Source organism: Hydra viridissima, unplaced genomic scaffold (genome assembly GCF_058129835.1).
Source record: "Hydra viridissima isolate aposymbiotic clone 2 unplaced genomic scaffold, HvirCarnegie_v1 scaffold_13, whole genome shotgun sequence".
Classification (NCBI taxonomy): Eukaryota; Metazoa; Cnidaria; class Hydrozoa; order Anthoathecata; family Hydridae; genus Hydra; species Hydra viridissima.
The window spans coordinates 8,416,593-8,438,209 of NW_028324312.1; the positions used below are offsets into that span (position 1 = coordinate 8,416,593).

Here is a 21,617-nt window from a genome sequence, read left to right on the forward strand (position 1 = left end):
TACTCTTTACCTTCTTTTTTTTCTTCATAAGAACTGTAATCCTCATAACAAAATTTAACCTTTTCATACAATAACATGTGACATGCCATGTCAGTGTTGGCACAAGTTTAATTTACTTTTTCTAAATTTTCTAAAAAAGAACACGTCTCACAAAGGTCGCCTATTTACAATAATTTTTCCTTCAGCTAGTTCTGTGATTTGTTAATCAAAAGTCAGTTGGGCTTTCCCCAAAGTTTTTCATAACGTTCCTTTATTTATATATATTGACCTCTCGTAAAACTCTCACCACCATTGGAAAGTGGCAAAATAAATTTCAACTTTATAAATTTACCACATAAAAATTTCGATAGTTCGCTTGATTTAAACGTATAAAAATTGTCACTAATAAACGTTTTGACATATCTTCTTTCGGCGAAAAATCGTTTAAGTGCGCAAATGCTTGAAGAGACGCCCATACTTGGAGTCAATACCGGGTGTACATTTCTTGTCACTGCACATTTAAATAAAAGTAGGTAGGCTTTACGCAACGTGTTGGTGTCTGAATAGATATTTTTTATGTAAAATGGTCCGGCAAAATAAACTCCTGTATTAGCAAAAGCAAAATTACTGTTTAAACCATAATCTGGAAGAATAGACGATTCAGGACCTTTCATAGTTTTACTATATGCCTTTTTGCAATTGACGCAATTCTTTATGATGAATAAAATCCTTTTTCTCCCTCTGGAAAACCAATGATCTTATTCTGAAAACCTTGATCCTATTTCATTCAAAGTACTGTTTATACCAGCCTGGCCTGTTTTTTTTATGTGCTTGTAATATTGATAGTTTAGTGAACGTAGAATCGGTTCGGAGAACAATAGGATGTTTAATATCAACTTCCACAAGTACATTAGGTAAACGTCTATGTAATCGTAAATCACTATCAATATCATGTTTTGAATTTAAGAATTGACATTTATCAGAAAACACATTAAGTTTTTTTGATAACAATTATTTCCAATTGGTCAAAACGACGTCGGAGCGGACCTCGCACAGTGGGAAGATATCCCGATTTTGTAACCAAAATTCCCAAATTACCTACACGAGGGTTTTCGAGATCGCTGATTACGAATCTGAGGTCAGATTTAAAAAATTCAAAATGGCGGCTCCAAAATAGCGGCCAAAACTGTTCATACGTTGAAAATATGAAATCTCATGTAGTTTGGTTTTCGAGGTCATTACTTATGAATCAGGCCTTAAATTAGAGCAAAAACATTGTAAAATTATTTCCAAATTTGTACTATTAATAAAAAAACAGAAATTTGTAATTTTAATTTGATCTTTTTATTTAAATTGGTAAAAGATTAAGTCACATATATGTAAAAAAGTTGTTTATTTAATCCTAGTAACAAAAATCACGTATGTAATATTCATCAATATTCGAATCATTCGATTTGGAATCTGATGTTGAACCACTTTTATCTATATCGGTATTGTTCCTTGTCTTTTGTTTGGTGGCTTCAGGTTGTTTTAACAATTGTATAGTTTCTTGATGTAGTGATTTTGCCGGTCTCTGGGGCAATTTCTTAATGCTCGAAATAAATGGATCTGATGTTATTAAGAGCCTATTAAAAATGTCTCTCATATTTGATTCTTTTGAGTATTTTCTTGAACCATTCAACATTTCAACCATTCTCCTTTTTTTATTTCAGAAAAAAATCTTCCCATCAATCCTGCTGCTCTTCATCTCGATTGAAAATTTGCGAAAAATCGTGATAATGACATTTCATCCTCGCGTACTTGTATCACATGTTCCGTTTTTTTGAAAATTGCATCTGTCAAAACATCAATGAGGAATTTATATTCATTTTTTAAACTATCTTTCACCATAAAGAGTGTATTTTTTCTTGACAATTCCATATTTGAAGATTTGGAAGACTGTAAAAAAAAAATACAATTATAACTGGTGAGAGTTCTTAGAGGACTATTTTATAATATTTTGAGATTATCATAAAACGGAACGAGAAGTAACTTGTAAAGCATATATTTTAAATAATAAATTATTGTATTAGAATGTAATCAGTGCCATTAAATAATATTAATTCACTTATTTCCATGACCATTTTCAGACCTTAATCTATGTTAACAGATTAATGTCGCACCACGCATTCCTCCAAAAAAGCTTGTCTCACTATTAAAATGGCACGCAACGGCAGCTAGTTTTTTAATATGTTATATTTAAGACTATACACTATCAATTCATTGTCAAAAGAAGGTGGATAACCGCGGTTAAATTTTTAAAACTACATTAGAAAATCGATTTTAGATAAAAAATTTACAATTTTTTATGTTTACTTGTCGCGCGATTTAAATATTAAAAAAATTAAAATAAGTAATAACTGTGCATAACCATATATTCTTCATACCTCCAGAAAGTAATTACATTTGGCCGAATTTCAAATGAAATAGTTTCTTCAGTTTAACAGCACTTTAAAACAGGCAAGAATTTTTCGACGTGTCCACTTGTTTAGTGCGTACCGAACGGAGGCTAAATGTCAACTGATGTCCAGGCCAGCCTAGAGCAGGTATATACCTGCTCTGTTCGGAATTTTGTTCTAGGACTATCTGTAAACAAGATCTGAACGTAAAAAGACGAAAATATAAAACTCAAAATTTTGACTTTAGGCCATGAAATTGGGATATCGTCCCACGGTGCGTCGGGTCGATGTCGGATTTAAGTTGGAAATAGAAAGGTTGGTCGATGTCGAAAAAAAGACATCGGGCGACGTCAACATTCCGATTTCATTCAACATTGAGCACTGTTAAAACAACATCGGAACGACGTCAGATTACTGACGTATAACAATGTCATTCGACGTAGAGCGATGCTGAATCAACATAATAAATAGAATTAAAAATAGCACATATATTCTGGCGTAAAAGAATTCATTACCAAATAAAAAATTTCTATTTTGCATCAGTATCTCTCTGAAGACGCCAACCATCCCCGCCAGCAACTTTGTTAGGAGCATACTGCATTACCTTTTGAACTTCCGCTTTGATATCGACTATCGTGACTTCGATTTTTTTCTTTATAGCACTAGCTAAATAGAAGTTGAACGTATAATGGCATAAAATTAAAAGAGTTCAACTTTAATTAATTTTAAATTTCAAATCATATAAGTATTTCAGTTACAAAAAGCTAGCAACTAGTGAAAATTAAAAATATATTCTATAAACTACCCAACAAGAACAGCTTAAATTGACTAAAAACGTTAAAAACTTTCAGAAAACTAGACCCATTTACCAACTTTATTGGTAAATAAAACAGACTTATATTAAGTCTGTTTTGTTACTTCAGAGTTTCGTCAATGCTAAAATCAGCTAAACTGCTGTCAACTTTAGTGTGGCAGTAGAATAGTTGTCAACTTTACTGCGGTAGTAGAATAGTAGAGCACTCGCCTTGTATTCATGAGGTTTCAGTTTAACTTTTTCCTTCGTTTTGTCTCTGGAAGTACCGTGCTCAATTCGTTTCTCCGCGTAGATACCTATTCATATTTCGAATTTACGAGTTGAGAGTTGAAAAAAATGACACAACTCTCAAAAGTGATCACACATCTCTCATGAGATAATGTCATTTCTCATTGTGTATCAGGAAAAGTTTTCAATTGTATGCTTTAAAAAGGTGTGAATTAATATGCCGATCATTAAAGTAAAATATGTTACATCAAGCATTTTATTATAAAAGAAGAAAAAATTAACAATGATAAGCTCATAAACTTTTAACTTTTTAAAACTTAGTTTATCCTGAACATCTTTCTTATTTTTTTCGTTGCGATTAGTCCCTTTCATACTAAAACAAGCCATAGCTTTGTGCGACATCAGACTGTAAAAAGAAATAACAAATTTAGTAATGATGAAAAAAGAATAACTTTATGAATATATTTGCCATGTACACACATCGCATTTTATATATTTCTTTTATATATATATATATATATATATATATATATCGCCAGAAAAATAAAAGTCCCCATAAAATCAGTAAGATCCTTAAAAAATACCTTATATTAACAAAATTTCTGTCCCCTTATTGTTATAGCTACTGAAACTGTTAATTCCCTAAAATTACAAAAAATGAAATCAAAAATTTTCTTTTATTGACTTTTATAGAGACTGAAAAGTTGATGAGTTATTTAAAAGTATATTTTTAATGCTTTGAAAAATTTTTTTTTTACTTTGCACCAGCAGATGCCATTTTTTTAAAAAATTTGAAATTCTTAGTGGTTAATAAATATCTGGAGACATGAGTGTGCTACAGATAAGTATATGACATATTTGGTAATTGATCATGTCAGTGTTCTTCAGTTGTTGAATGATCTCTACAGTCAATAACACTTGGTAAATAATGCTTACATACCACACATTTTGCATTTGATAACTAAGAATTCTTTCCATCCAGGTTTGGAAGTTTCTAAATTTTCAAATGCGCGTTTTAAATTTAGACCATTTGGCAAATACACCACTTTTCTTGATGTATTAACCCAGCTTGTCGGAAAAACTCCTTCATAATCTTTATCTTTTTCAACCCAACAAGCTCTTGTTTCTGAACTTTTAGACTGAAATAAATTAACAAGAAAAGTAGACTATAACAAAATTATGACAAGTTAAGCATCTATAGCTAATATAATCAACTTTTTCGGACAGACTAATAAGAGTTTGGTTTTCTCCTTGAAATGCCTACATATATATGAGTACTGCAGCTCTCTAAGTTAATGGTGACAAATAGCAATGCTGTCCCAATAACTGTTATGTATCGAGAGAGATGCATACATAAATTGTGTGTACATCCCTCTTGATAGATATCTGATATCTGACCTAAAAATTGCGTATTAAAATCCTATAAGTAAAACATGATCATAAAAGCTGTGAACTATAAAAAAATTCAATGTTTTGGAGTGGACAGTAATCTTAAAAGTATGATGTTCTCAACTTCAAAATAGCATAGCATAATAACATAGTTTTCGAAACGTCTAATAGATAGAAATGTTTTTAGAAACTTTAAAATCTGATGTTGTTAACATAGTCACAAGTTTATGAAAAAGATACCTTATAAGCCTCTTGTAAACGACCTAACAATTAAACAACTCGTTAGTTAACTTTTGTTGTACAAAACCCAATCTCCATTTTTTAAACAAAACCAACTATCCCTATTAATAGCAGAGATCTCATCTTTTGCGTGTTTATGCTTAATCGATTCACTTGCATTCTTTAATTCTGTACTTCTTCTAATAACTTAAAGAAGAGGGTTATTCGAATTTCTTGTAAACTTCCTTAACACCTGGATATGGTTTTCAAACTGTAAACCGGAAATTAAAATCAGATCTTCTCTTTGATTTGATGCAAATTCATTTTTGTGCGCCATGGAAAGTGGGCTACGTGTTGCAAAATTTAATATAAATCTTTTATGTTAAAAATAAACCACTCTTGTAGCTCTGTAGCGTATGGTAACAAATGAAGTTCTTCTTTCAAACTCTGTGTAACCACAACTCTTTTGGCAACTCTAAATGAAAGAAAATGTACATAAATATCCCTTGAGAGAACTCTTTTTAACACAGCTAGACCAGTGTATAAAAGAAATTGCTTAAACTTAGTGGCTTTCCACCATCTTAATTCTTTTAAAGACCTTGGCTGCATAGTATAATCACTTGGTGACTTCAATTACTCTAGATGGCAATAAACTTTGTTTATTTTCATCTGAGAGAGTCTGCATACTCTTGGACCTTCTTTCAGGAACTGAAATAACCTTTTCAATTGTTTTTTCAATTTAGTTATGCTTTTGATTTTGTTGGCGATGGTTGTTTTTGTCAGTGGTGATTGGTGTGGTAAATCTGCTTGTATTAGTTTGTATTATGAATGCATTGATCACAATCTTGCTGCATGTGATATTTGGTATTTATGTGGGTGTCACGACATTGCCCTAATGATAATCCTTGGGTTTATGTATCCTACTGATGCTACTTTTAAGCGTGCTAATCAAGTTCAAGCTAAATTTGGTTCTGATTGTACTTTTTCTACTGCTACTATGCTTACTCCTTTTAGTAAGACTAATCCTAATTTGACTCTTTTGAATTCTTTTCAGAAGATATAAGGTAAGTATGGGTATTAAGGCCCGGCGGGTAATAAGGCCCACTAATCCAAAGTTAGGGAAAAAATAAATTGTTATACTTTTTTTCGACATTAAAATATTAGAGTTATCTGGTTTTATCACTGGCAGCAAAAAAAAATCAGCATTTCTTTACCGCGCATTCGACAAAGGTGGGCCTTAACACCCATACTTACCTTATTATCCTGCGTTTAGTACTATGTTTATTGCTAAGGATAAAACTGGTGAACCGGCTAATAAAAAACAAAAGTTGTAAAGTTTATATTCTTTATTAAATCGTTTTAAAATATTCACATTTTGTTTTTCTTTATTTACATTAGCTTTTGAAATTATATATAGAAGTTCAGGCGCGCATGTGGCTATTTCCGATAGTTCTTCTTCACTAAATATTGTTTTTATATCATTTGCCATGTATAGCACTGTGCATCTATTCTCAAAGGCTTGGTATTCTTTTGGATGCCATTTGAGAATATCTTGCTTGTTTTCGCTATTCATGGTTATGATTGTTGGATGCGGATCAATTTTTACTGCATCTTTATGTTTTATATCTGTTGTTAGTGTGGGTGATCCTTCCAGCAATTTTTTCATTATTTGTATTAGCCCTAGTTGCTCAAAATGAATTTCATCGCATCTGTAGGCTAAGCTGTTTGTTAGAGCTTGTAATAAAAAAGGTGATGGATTGATTCCCATTGGACAATTGAAATATCCAATTTCATGGGGTAATTAATTTCCATACAACAGGTTAGCGAAGAAGGATTTTCCACTATCAGAAGTACCACACACTATTAAGCCTCTTTTTTTATGGTTTAATGAAAATAAAAATTTACATAATGTTTCAATTAAGTTATTTACATTCATATAGTTTTGATTTGCTATATAGCGCAAAAAGTAAAAGACGGCGCCTAGTCTGTCGTGGTTATTACATTCTATTATTCTTTCTTTTAATATGTCATTTGTTTTATATTGCAAATAATTTTGCCTAAATATAACTTTTTTGCAACTTTCTAATTCTGATCCAGACATGTTTATTTCTGCCTGTCTCAGTTCTTTAATTTATGCTATTAGACTCATAATGCTGGCTGTTTAATATTTTAAGTTTTTCTAAAATATTAATGAATTCCAGTTTATGTTTATTTTTTTTGTTTTTTCTTTCTGTTTTTATTATATCGTCTTTTATTTCTACTTCTCTGCAGTTTATGTTATTTGAAATGTGACTAAACAATGTTTTGCACATACCTAAACACGTTATTATAGTAGGTAGGGCTGTTAATATGCTTAGTTTTAATGTATACCTTGCAGGTGTCACATTTCTTTCCATATCTGTTTCGATGTATGTTAGCACATCCTGGACATCTGAATTGTCGCTGTCTGAAGTATGACCTCTTGAGTGTTCTGGCGTCATTTTCCCATTTACGTGTTTTGGAAACGAATGTGTACCGTGCCAAGATGACGTGCGTGTGTTCTCTGCCGCTATGTTCCGTCTCTTTCCCATCGCTGTATGTACATTTGACATGAGTTCTTGTGACGATGGGGAAGAACTCCACTCTCTCTTCTGCCGTGTTGTACCATATATCGACTTCTTTCCCTGTGTACACTGTGTTGGAAAGATCCAATCCTCTTTCGAGGCCTTTGTTAAATATAAAAAGTTCCTATTTAGTGTATATATTTTGATTGTTTTTATTATTTATTATTTAAATTATACTTACTGATCTATCGATGTCGAAATCAGTCTTGTCCATTATGTCTTTAAGTTCTTGTGGTATTATTTTACTGCTTTCACCTACTTCATAGTCTGTCATGGTGATTTGTTTTTCTTTTTTTTCGAATTGGTTTTTGAATTCTTTTTCTACTTCTACTTTTTACGTTCTTTGTTTTCGCCATTTTAACTTACTGAATAATTGTTTATTTTTTCCGCATTTATATTTTTATCCATATATATATATATATATATATATATATATATATATATATATATATATATATATATATATATATATATATATATATATATATATATATATATATATATATATATATATATATATATATATATATATATATATATATATATATATGTAAATATATATATAGAAGATACAGCGAAGGATGACAACTTTGTTGGTACTTAAAGTTTCATACCGGCGTGCCGGCAATCATCAGCCAAAATACATAATCACAATCATCAGCCAAAATACACAAATTGATTTTGGCTGATGTTTGCCGGCACACCGGTATGAAACTTTAAGTACCTACAAAGTTGTCATCCTTCGCTCTATCTTCTATATAATTGCTCTTGCCAGCAGGCTATTGAGCACTCTCGAGTGAAGAAGTCTTTTACTAATCATATATATATATATATATATATATATATATATATATATATATATATATATATATATATATATATATATATATATATATATATATATATATATATATTTCCATGACTGATGAAGCCATATCAATATACAATTACATTTCCGTGTATTTTATTATTATTATTATATTATAATAATAATAATAATAATAAAAATAATAATAATAATAATAATGATAATAATAATAATAAAATACACTTTTTGTTGATTTCAAGCATAAGTTTTACTTCATTTTTTGTATTAAAAAGCAAGTCTAAAAATAAGTTTAAAGTTAAAAAAAAACTTGCCTTTCAATTTATTATAAAGATAAACTTTGATAGAGAATTTAAGTCTCAAATGCTAAGTTTACTAAAGTCTAAAGTTTACTTCAGCTGAAAATTTCAAAATATTGCTTATAAAAACTGTAAGAAAATTTTCGCATGTTGACTTATTATTTAAGTAATGCGTAAATTTTCGCACGCTTCCTCTCACTACGCCTGCGCATAAAAAAACATTCACAGAAAAAGTCATTTTATGATGCGTTCCCAGACATCTAGCAGATGATGTTTTCCGATGGAACATAAGTTAATTTATTTTATTTGTCGGACCGACATCGGACCGATGAAGTAAAATGATGCCGTAAACATGTCGGCATGACATCGGGCTGACGTCCGGAAAGAGCACGAACGTTCAATTTAACAATTTCAATATTTTTACCTGTGAAAATAGTAAAAATGTGTAAGCGGTTCTTTATGACGAAATTTGAGGATATATCTAGGAAACTATTCAGTATAAATGAACAAAACAATTTGTAAAGAGAGGTTTTTTTGGAGAGATTGTCATTTTATTGATATGTTGTTGCGAAAAAGCTAAAATGCTGAGCAGTTTTAATGTCCTTATTATATCTGCTTTTATATGACAGCATCGTAAACTATTTTTACTTTTGGCAACGCCCGCTTCAATCAATCGCCAACAAGGGCTTCGATAGTTGCGGCATCATAACTGGTTCTTTCGGATACTAAGCCTTCTAAACAAACAAAAAAGTAAACTGCAATTTTTAGTCTTCTGAACAGATAAATGGTTTTTACATAAACAATTTTTTCTTTTTTTGTGTAGATATAAATTAATTTTTTTTTTAATTCAACTTAGGAATGCACAATACAATAATTGCCTAACCTTTAATACAATTGTAATGTTGCGTAGCTGTAAACTTAAGCTTCCCTTTTGATCCATCTTTATTAAGTAGGTTTTGGACTTCTGGCACCATTAACTGGTTTAAAACATTATTGACAGCTTTACGTACTGTTGCACCACCAATGGCTTTGATTTGAGTGATCTGAGAAATTGTTAAATTGTTAAATCTATTAAGTTCTAAAATCTAATACCTTAAAACTTAAACTTTACATTGCAACTTTACATTTTTACAAACAAGATATTCTAACGTTACAGGAAACATTACTTGAATCATCAGCAGGAATATAATATAGGCAGTGTCTATGCGTCCGGTGACCGGACGAATATCTTCTGCACTATTTGTCCGGCGATGTATCACGTGACTAAACGGACATTTAGCGACGAATATATTCGTCCGGCGAGCGTACCACGTGTCCAACCGGAAAAATAGTGATAGGGATATACGTCCGGCGAGTATTTACGTTAGGTTGCGTCAAGCTACAGTTTCCGAATTACAAACTTGACAGCTATTCGTCTGGCGGATATAACACTGTCGGGCAGATACTGATATTATCCATAATAAAAAATCTTCTGAATATAAAGCGCAGAATATAAAGAGTTAATAGAAAAGCATTATCAAAAAAAAAAAAAAAAAACACCTCATTTCTGAAATTGATTTGCTTTCTTTCTTACTTATTTATTACGTATAGGCTCATTACACAACATAACTTAAAGTTTAATTGAATAATTTGAGGGAAATTTTGTCTTAGTCACAAAAGTATTTAATCTATTAAAATGTATCAATCATACATTAAAATAGACACTGTGTACAAATTTAATAACGATACCTGCTTTTGCAAACTGCATTTACTTTAAAATAGCTCTGGAATTATGTCTCAAACAATATGTAAGTCTTGAAAATGATAGCCGATAAAGACTTAATTTGGTTCAGTTACTTAAAGTTTTAGTATTTTATAACGGAAGTTTCTGTAACTAAATGCGAGCAGACTACCAATAAATGATAGTCAGAAATTCAAATTTGAAAGTTCTCAAATTTCTTTCAAAGATCTTACAGAAGGTAATTATTGTTAAGCTATCTATCTCGAGAAACAAGGGTAAGGGAATCTTTTAATTGCTTGATGAGATTTGTATTTTAAAAACATTGTTATATCTTGCTCGATTATTTGGAAATGCAATAGACGACAAATATAAACAACGCATCAAAAAAATTTGCAAAAATTGGGAAAAGAGCAAACGTAAAAATAAAGTCCATTCGACAACTGATATGTATACACTCGCAGAATAATGTTCACTAATAGATTTAGGAAAAGCTAGTTAAAAACGTGTTACGCACTTACAACAGCTCAAAAACTACTACAATTAAGTTCTTTAATCATTGTTATATTGTATCTTATTGCAAAATTGTAATTTTAACTTGTTAAAAAAAGGATTTATTTGATGAAAAAGTAAAATAAATCAGCATCTGCAGACGTTAGCATTAGCTGTAATGAGCATAGTTTACATCAACATTACACACATAAAAACCATAACAAAACCAACCCTTAGCACGTGTGTGTTCACATTGCCTAGTTAATGGATCATACGGAATTTACACAATATGCCATGCAACTATGTTACAAGTTCTTTTGTCATGTTGTAGAGGGTGATTAAAGATCCAAAAGGTGTCATATATGTTTTTATAATAAAATTAAACTTTTATGTATCAATTTTCTTAAAAACTGTTAAAAATACTTGAAAATTGTTTAAAATACCTCTTTCATATCATAAAAATTTTCAAAACATTAAAAATACAAATATAAAAATGTAAGCAAATATAAAAATCTAATGCTGTTGCAATTCTAATGAATTCTAAACTCATATTCTAATGGATTCTAAACTCATATTCTAATGGATTCTAAACTTATATTCTAATGAATTCTAAACTCATATTTAATGGATTCTAAACTCATATTCTAATGGATTCTAAACTTATATTCTAATTGGTTCTAAACTCATATAATGATGAATTCTAAACTCATATTCTAACGGATTCTAAACTCGTATTTTAATGTATTCTAAACTAACACTTTTATTCTAATTGCAATTAGTTACATGGTTATGATAATTTTTACAACTGTTACATTTATTTTGTTTATTATTGTAATCAATAAAATAAAATATTAAAACACAAGAATAATTATTAGATAATCTTGTCAAATACTACAAATGTATTAATAGCAACTACAAACTGTACATTACTAAACAATCTGGACACGACCATTCAAGAATCTCATTTTCCGAGACATTTTCCAGCTGGCCTTGACAAATACCATGAAACCAATCATCACAGTTGTTACACTGTACTATATCCCTAAATCTAATAATATCAGTTTTCTATTATAATCATTATTTCATACTTCAAATCAATCATAATAAATTTTAATTCAAATAACTATTCTATTATTAATAGTTAGCTCTTATTGAGACAGTAATTTTTAAAAAAACATTAAATCATACATGACACTTAAATGACTGATTAAATAGACTTTAGATTAATTACCAACTGACTTACCTTTTTTTGTCAAATTTGTCTAAAGGCACCCACAACTGCCTACAAATACAATGTAAAGAAAACACCTTTTCCTTGCAAAACTTTACTGTTTTTGTAGTCTTAGAAATATCACTTAAATGATTTTCTGTAATGTTTTGAAGTAAGTGCTTTCTCATCATATATGAATCAAATGCAACAAAAGAAGGATTTGAGCTAGTGCAAGCAATGTACTGTGCAAAGGCTAATGCATATAAAACACAATCGACACCATTTATTTACTGCTGCACTGGCAAAACACGTACCGTTAAAATATCTTTGGAACAGTTCACAATTGAACAAATTTGTCTGATAACATGCTTTTTTATGTTTCTATGAAACATACTAAAACACATACATCATCTTTAGCAGATTTAAAAGTGCTGATTGTCAGCCAGTGTAAAGCACCATCATGCAAAACTTGTATAAATGGTTCATTAACAACTTTAAATGAGCAATTTTGTCCTAGAACTAGATCTCGTAACCCACAAACATTTTTTATCATTTTTTGAACTGTGTGAATCACGTTGTGTGATACCATCTGTTTGGCTGAAGTATCTTGCTAATCAGCTGCAGAAAGCTTAGTTGTTAACAAGATGTCACAATTTAGTGTAAAAAAATTGATCCTCATTACTAAATGAAAGTTCAGCTGGATAGATAGTGCTAGATAAAAGATAAAACTTAAAAAACTTTGAAAATACAAAAATGCAACACCAAATTATAGATGTAACACTTGCAAGCAAACATTTAAGTTCAAAATAAGAAACTTGTTGAAAAAAACAAATATCTAAGTGCACATCATTGAACAGTTTTTTTACATAAAACTTGATTACCTTTGATTGGATATTAAATTCATAGACTTCTTATTTAAACAGCTTTTGCAAAACCAAGCTTTGCTCTTTGGAGCACCTTTTAAACCGACACACTTTCTGTCAAACCAACTTAGCCAATGATCACAACATATCACTAATGTGTCACAGAGTTCGTTGTCACAAGCTTGGCACAACCAAAAGTTCCTTTCCTTGATTATTTCAACCTTACTAGTCAAATATGACCAAGAAACTAAAGAAAAATACTTTTTACTCTTTTTATTTCAAGTGGCTCATATGTCACTTTTGATGGAATTTTTATCCAAGGTAGAATATAAACAATCTCAACAAGTTGCTCCCCACTGAGAAATGACATCAAGATATTTGGCTTTATTAACCACCCAAGCAGCACTGAAACAGAATTAAAAAGTTATAAAAGCATAATATAAATAAGTATAACATATTTAGTTTATATACAATATTGAAAAAACTTTAAGGATTACGATATTTAGGTAGTATAAATCTTTTTATTAATTAGGTAATGTAAATCTTATAGGATTATTTATTCTATAATTATATATTTTTAAATAGTACTTGTATCCCTGTCTGTTGGGGACATTTTTAAATATGACAACAACTTAATAGTGGCTACTCTCTTCCTTTTGGGTAATTCAATAACTGTTGTTTCAAATCCTTTTGGTCGCCCACGCCTGGGTATATGTGATAGCATCTTAATTAGGTTTGGATCTAGCAGGAAAAAAACCAATTCTTAAAAAATGAACAATTATAAATTTTAATAATGTAATTAGGAAAAATACTCACCTAGAATAGACTCATCAAGTGATAGTGAGTTAGCTGCAGTGTTGTTATTCAATAACGGAGTTTGTAAATGTAAATGAGGAAGCACATTTTCTTTTGACTCATTGGCTGACAGGCTGATTTTTTTAGCTTTGGCTCACAGACGGAGATTGTGTATGAGGATGAACCAAAAAATTGGAGATCAACTCATCACTAGAAACTATTGGATTTTGAAAGTCATCAGCTTCACCGATATCTAACACCATATCATTTACTTCTTTATGCGGAAAAACCTGTAAAGAATTTTCAAATTCTAACAATTTTGATAGCAAAATATCAAATTGCTTTCCCTGTGCTACACTAATCAATGCAGCAATTCTCTGAGATATCAAGAACGCTTTTCTATATTTTGCCTGTTGTGACAGAGGCTCTCTACAATCTTGCTGAATAGATGAAAAACTAATGAAATTTGACTGCAAATATTCAGTGGACTCGGTTAAATTTTGGGACATTTGAAAAAAATCTGATCTCTACCTTTTTAAAACAAGGCACTCTTTAAATAAGCTCTCTCCACTATGCAATTGGAATCTAAAAATGTGTTTGCATGGCAGGCTCATTGAAGTAGCAAAATCACAGTTGCATGAAATACTGGTGGTTTCCTGCTGAATTAAATCAGACTTTTCTGCAGCTAAAAACTGTGCATTTATGTGAGTCATGGCGAAAGGTGTTACTAAAGCGGCATACTCTTCCTGTGAACTGGACATCAAACTAGTGGATGATTTCTGAAAAACACATATGGCTCTTTGTCTGCGCTCATTTTCTAATACTCTTATGATAACAATCAAATCCGAAAAAAATGTAACCATCCCAGAGTGTTTGGATATGACACTTTTTAACTTCTGGTTTACATTTTCAACACGGTTTATTGTGCTGTTCATTAGATTTAACTTTTTCTTTTTTAAACCTTCAACCCACTGCATTCTCACGCAATGCCAATTTACAATAAAATAGTCTATGATAGGCTCCAATTTAAGAGCCTTGAGATCATCATAATGCATATCATAGGCAACCTCATTGTCAGAGTAAACTAATTGTAGCAGAATTTATAAGACAAGAAGTCTCTGCTCTGCCTTTATACCTATTTTTTCAAAAGTTATTTCCCTGCGAAATGTGCGCAAGGTGTGAAAAAGACATAATTAAAGAGAAGCATTTGGAATTTTCTCACTAATCACATCTCTCTCAGCCATATCTTTGTCTGTCACAACAACTTGAATACCACTGGTATCGTTATGTTTTTTAAAAATGTTCGTTAACTCTTCTATGGTAACTTTCTCTTCATTAGCAACAATCCAGAGTGCAAGAATTACTCCTTCACCATTTCCATCGACACACATTAAAACATAAAGTGGCATTCGCGAGTTGTTAAGCATGTATGTTGCATCAAGGAGAAGCAGTTCAGGATAATATGCAAATAACTTTATCATCTTGTTTTCCTGATAATACAATGCCTGAAGTTGATTGTCATTATTAATAACTACCTCTGTAACAGAATCCTTCTGTTTAAGCATTTCACTTAACAGAGTTGTTAAATTGTTATCTTCCTGATTTTTAAGAGCTTGATTTACATTTTGAATATCCTTAAGTGTAATTACTTTCCCAGTAGATTTCATCATATGTTGCTGTATCAACTTTTTGTTAGCTTTTACAGAAAGCATATGAGTCATTTCATTTTTTTCATCTACATTCAATTGACGTTGTGGGGAATTATTTATACTTTCCCTGAGACACTAAAGAGTCACTTTTTGAACTTGATAATATATTTTACATCTGACTGCGAATCAATTATTTTACAAATACACACTCTTTTTATACACTTTTACAATCGCGTCATTTTCACACATTTTATGCATTAACAATTAAATACCTTAACACCTAAAAATATTAACACCTTCAAACACGCCTTCACACAAACACACCTTCAAACACGCCTTCACACACCTTCAATTACGTCTTGAAGACTTTATTCACGACACCCTCCCCCGATTAAAGCTGAGACTTCGGCTGTATTCAGCTATCTTCCATCTCGTCTTCCATGATGTAATTGATCTTTTGTCTTGCATCCAATTTCGCCAGTCTCGTTTCTCTTTTCAAGGTATCCTCTTCGGCTCTGGTTTCCAAATTCTCGTCTGATTCGATTTCGCTTTCTGCCCCACAACTCATTTCAAAGTCACACACCAACTGAATTGGTCGTTCAATTACATAACCATTTCCCAGTCGTATTTTAAAGCCACGAATAACTCCATCTTTCCCTTTAATGTTGTTTTCAATTCGACCGATGTTGAGAAGTGCCTTGTCCTTCACATCGTCTTTAATGAGAACCATGCTTCCGACACCTGGGAGTTTTGCATTACCTCTCTTTTCCTTTGCTTGTTGTCGTTCTTCCATTGCGTGCACGTACTCGTTCATCCATCTTTTCCTTAAGTGATTCTTACAAGTTTTCACAAACTTGACTCTCCGGAGTGCACAATCGCCCCTTGTTATTAAATCAATATCTTCTTCAAGCAAGATTGCAGGTCTCCCCCTCATTAATACATTTGGCGTCAATACTTGATTATCGAATTGGTCACCTTGGTAACATAGTGGCCTATTGTTCATAGCACATTCCACATCCAACAATACTTCTTCCAATTCAAAGAAGCTCAGGATGCCCTTACCGATTGTTTTTGACAAACTTTTCTTCATTATTCCGATTAATCTTTCAAACAAACCTCCCCACCACGGCGCTCTTAATAAATTGAACCTCCATTTTATGGCTGTAGTAGCAAGATAGTTTGCAAGATTTTCATCCTTCTTAAGTGTTAGTAACCACTTCCCTGTTGCCACAAATGTCCTTGCGTTATCACTAATCATCATTTGTGGTGGTCCTTTTCTTGCAACAAACTCCTTTAAAGTTCTCTGAAATTCTCCTGCCGATAGATCATGACAAAGTCTAAGGTAGACAGCTCTTGTACATGCGCATGTAAAGAGTGCAACATAACATTTTTCGACCAACTTTTGTGGCGTTTTATATTTTAGCGGACCAGCAAAATCAACACCTGTAACCGTAAACGGTTCGATATCTTCAGTTCTAAAGCGTGGCAACATTGCTCTCGTTGGCGATAAAAGCGGCTTCACTCTATATCTCTTACATAGATTACATTCACGAATGACCTTTTTTACGGCAACTCTCAAATTCGGTATCCAAAATCTTTCTCTTATGCTACTCATTGTCTCTCCTACTCCCCCGTGTAGCGTTTTTGCGTGATGATGCTCAATAATTCTTAGAGTTAGTTGGAATCCTTTTGGTACAAATATCGGATTATACCCAGAGACTTTTCCGTGACATCTCCAAAGCTGTTTCTCATCCTGTTTAAGTTCCACATTGGACTTTATTGCAACAGCTTCTTGTAGTAACTTAATGTTCATTAACTCCGCTTCCATCATCTCCTCAGCTTTTAGCGGTCCTGTTATTTTTACTTCATTTCGACAATTGTATATAAACCTTTTTATAAAGGATGATATTCTTATGATCTTCCAATACTTGTGTTTACTCAATATTTCTTTAAATATATTATGTCCCTTTATTTCTTCAGTTGTCATACCGACGTTCTCTTTCACACTAATAGTTTCACATGATGCATTCGGCGCTTCGATTATTTCTGGTTGGATTGGCCAATTTTCCTTGTGTTTCAACCATATAGGTCCATTTAGCCACAAGCTTGATAATTTCTCAGGACTCACTCCTCTTGTTCCAAGATCACTTGGGTTTTCTTTTGTTGGGACATATAGCCATTTTACTTCTCCATTCAATAAGATCTGCTGAACTCGGTTCCTGACAAACTGTGACCAACTGCCCCTTTCTTTTAACCAGTAAAGTACCGCAGTACTGTCAACCCAATGATATACTTCAATGACATTATAATTGGTTAATGTCTTCCTAACATGATTCATTAACTTGCTCAAGGTGTGCGCTGCTACCAGCTCAAGTCTTGGAATACTAAGATCCCTCGGTGCAATCCGTGCTTTTGCTACAAGTAAGTTGCTTGTTTTTGAATATTGATGACTCACTGCAACGTAGACGCATGCACATACTGCTGATTTACTTGCGTCTGAAAAACCATGGAGCTCAATTTCAATGATTCTTCCAGACACGACACTCCGCGGAATTGAAATAGTTCTCTTGATGTTTATTGCCTTGATCCAGGTTTTCCATTCTTCTAAAAGTTCATTTGGAATTTGTTGATCCCAACCGAGTTTTAACAAGCATATTCGACTGTATAGTAATTTTCCAGTGATTAATACAGGTGCACTAAATCCCAATATGTCAAAGACACTGTTGAGAGCTGATAGCATTTTCCTTTTTGTTATTGCTCCTTTATTTCCGATAGTGATGCATGCCGTATAGTCAATCGATAGTTGATCCGATTCTTTGTTCCAAGGAATCCCAAGTATTTTTGTTGATTTAGCCTCAGCGTCGCTTTCCAGATTGCTGACGTTGCTATGCCATTTGTGCAGCTGGAACCCAGCTTCCATTAAGATTTGCGTTGATTCATTTTTAAACCTGATAAGTTCTTCTTCTGTTTCTCCACCTGCCTGTATATCATCGACATAAGTATCTTCTTCCAAAGCAAGCACCGTTTTTGGATAAATGTCCTTGTATTTTGATATATGCTTTTTAATCGTGGCGCCAAGAATGTAAGGACTTGAACTTGAACCAAAAATTACCCTTGTAAATCTTAACTCCGTTAATTCCATTTTCTTTAAGTCCTTATACCAAATTAAGCGTTGTGCGTCTCTATCCATTTCGTGTATTCTAATTTGTAGAAACGCCTTCTTCACATCAGCTAACACGCAGAGTTTATTCATCCGATTTCGTATGAGTATGTCAAATATCAAAGGTTGCAGCGATGGTCCCACTTCTAGACAGTCATTTAATGAAGGTGATTGAGCGTCTTTCCTAGCTGAACAGTCATAAACTATTCTCATTTTCGTTGACTCAGCATTTTCTTTGATTACTGCTTGATGAGGAACGTAGTGAATAATTTCTCCCGTAGGTTTTTCTGGTGCCATTTCCAATATTCCCTCATTGATTTGTTCCATCATTATATCATAATGTTCTAGTTTTTTAAGTTTTTTCAATCGAGTTGTTACACTTCCCAATCTTTTAAGAGCCAGATTTCTGTTGTTTGGCAGTTGAACAATACCCTTTTTCCACGGCATTCTGGTTTCATAGTAACCTTCGTCGGTTTGATGCAGTTTTTCGCTGAAGTCTTGGTGGAACATTGACTCACTGTTTGTGTCTGATAATCCAAGTACTTCTAAACTACACATTTGCTCAAACTCATCACGACCAGTGTTCAATAAGAAACTTTTCTCAATACCAGAACTCAATTGTGTTCGTCTCCCAGAAAGAGTCCATCCCAACATAGTTAACTCTGCTCCTGGATCTTTATCCGGATTTTTTCCGAGAACTACCGGTTCCGTGGTTTTTATACGTTGATAATCAGCAGCACCGAGTATAATGTGAACAGGTTGAAGTTCGTCACTCCCTTCATCATCGCTAAATTTCAGTCTCCTTAGTCTTGCAAAATGCTTCTTAACATCCTTAATCATCGGATTGGGTAAAAAGGTGAGTGTTTCTTTTTCTGCGTTGGTGCATTCAACCTTAATTCGAAATTCCGGTATCGTTGTTGATTCTATCGTAACGTTATAGATTTCCACACGCTTGTCCACCGTTCCATAGAGCTGTTCAATACTTTTATATTCCTTTCGTGTAGGTTTCAGCTTTAGTTTCGTAATCAAGTTTGTACATATATAGGAACTTCCAGCACCCGTATCCAACATTATCCTTGCTTTTTCACCATTTACTTTTGCAATCACTGTCGGGTGAATAGTTGTACTTGCATTTAGCACCGCTCCCATGGTTTCTTTTTTATTTTCCATTTTACCATCCATCGTTGCGTTCCCATCTTGATAAATGGATGTGTGATGTTTTTTGTTGCACTTTCTGCATCCTCTTGATTTACAATTTGCCGCCGAGTGTCCGTAACCAACGCAGTTGTAACATAATCTTTTGCTTGTTAAAATCTCCCTGCGTCTTGCAACAGTTAGCACTTTTGTACAACCCTCGCTTTTGTGATTTTGTAACCCACAGTAGATACATCCATGCTTACCACTAGTTGCCATGATTTCTTTGTCATAAAGACCGCCATTGTACTGTTTGAATGTAGTGCTTCGATGTTCATAGGACCTTGACTGCACGTTTGTGTTCTTTTTATCGCCCTTTGTTTGTTCGTCGCTTGGGTTAAAAGCTGAGTTCAACGGATTTTTTCAATGTACTTTTGCAACTTTTCGACAAGTTGCTCCAGTCCCCATTCTTCCCATCCATCATCGTTTTGTGTGAGTATTTCACGAACTGGTCCAAGTTTATCCATCAATGAATACACGAATGATTGAGCCGTTTCTGCATAGTTTTTAATGTTCGTACAGTTCTCGCAAGCTTGTTGTAAAAGTCGTGAACTTCTTTGATTTCGTGCGTGCTGTGTATAGCCGTCAATCATTCCAAACCTTTAATCAATGCTTTGTGAACCCAAATATCTTTTCCGTAAGTTTCTTGTAGTATGCGTTTAGCTTCATCGTATCCCTCCAACGAATGTGGTAAACCAAGTATGTCCTCTTTGGGCTTTCCTTCGACGAGTTCCAGTAAGTAATTGAGTTTGCTGATGTTTGATATGTTTGAGTTGTCGACTTCTACCGTGAATTGATTCCAAAATCGCAACCAGTCCTTATAATCGCCATTAAATTTTGTGATTGTGTACTTTTGTAGCTTGACGGATTGCTGAGTAGCTTCGTTTTCGTTTCCAAGTGATTTACGCATTGTTTCTTTCATTTTTAGTTTCTTTAGATGCCATTCTTCTTCGCTTTGAAGTTTTCTCAATGAGGCTTGTTCTGCTTCTTTTTTAATCGTTAACTGCTGTTCCATGATTTGTTTTTCATACTCGAATTTTCTGACGCATTCGTTTTTGTTTATCGAATTCAACTTGTCCACCATTTTGTTTTTGATTTCAATCACTGCTTCTACTTCCATTACTGGTTTCGAAAGCCATTCTTCTACCGAATCGATGTTTTCGCCGTCGTCGAGCATTTTTTTGGTCAGCTCATCCTTTGCCATTTCAAATCTTCCCAATAAATTTGTTATTTTGTCCAGCGCTAAGATTATGCTTGATTTGTCGCCATTAATCGTATTGCGTTCAATGCCTTTAATGTTTATTCTTATCATGTTGATTTCTCTCTGGTAAATTTGCTCTTGGTCCATTCTTCGCTAACTCGTAGGTTTCGTTCGTCCTGGCAGTAGTCGCCACCAAAAAGTGTGGGGAATTATTTATACTTTCCCTGAGACACTAAAGAGTCACTTTTTGAACTTGATAATATATTTTACATCTGACTGCGAATCAATTATTTTACAAAATACACACTCTTTTTATACACTTTTACAATCGCGTCATTTTCACACATTTTATGCATTAACAATTAAATACCTTAACACCTAAAAATATTAACACCTTCAAACACGCCTTCACACAAATACACCTTCAAACACGCCTTCACACACCTTCAATTACGTCTTGAAGACTTTATTCACGACAACGTTGACGTGGGAGATGTCACCATGGAAATTGTCACCATGTTTGAACAAAGAAATATTTTTT

The 21,617-nt window shown here is 32.8% G+C and overlaps 1 protein-coding gene, 1 long non-coding RNA gene and 2 pseudogenes across 2 annotated transcripts in view; 1 reads left to right on the top strand and 3 right to left on the bottom strand.

Annotated features, from left to right (window-relative positions):
• LOC149880300 (uncharacterized) overlaps nt 1–21,617 on the top strand; it is a 193,895-nt gene that overhangs the window by 166,986 nt on the left and 5,292 nt on the right. The window lies entirely within an intron of this gene.
• On the bottom strand, nt 11,949–12,803 carry LOC149880311 (uncharacterized; annotated as a pseudogene).
• Nucleotides 13,900–15,635, bottom strand: LOC145192719 (uncharacterized; annotated as a pseudogene).
• Nucleotides 15,937–20,094, bottom strand: LOC149880312 (uncharacterized). Its single transcript, XM_090070018.1, has one exon. The coding sequence runs from the start codon at nt 20,092–20,094 to the stop codon at nt 15,937–15,939; it is 4,158 nt and encodes a 1,385-aa protein (XP_089926144.1).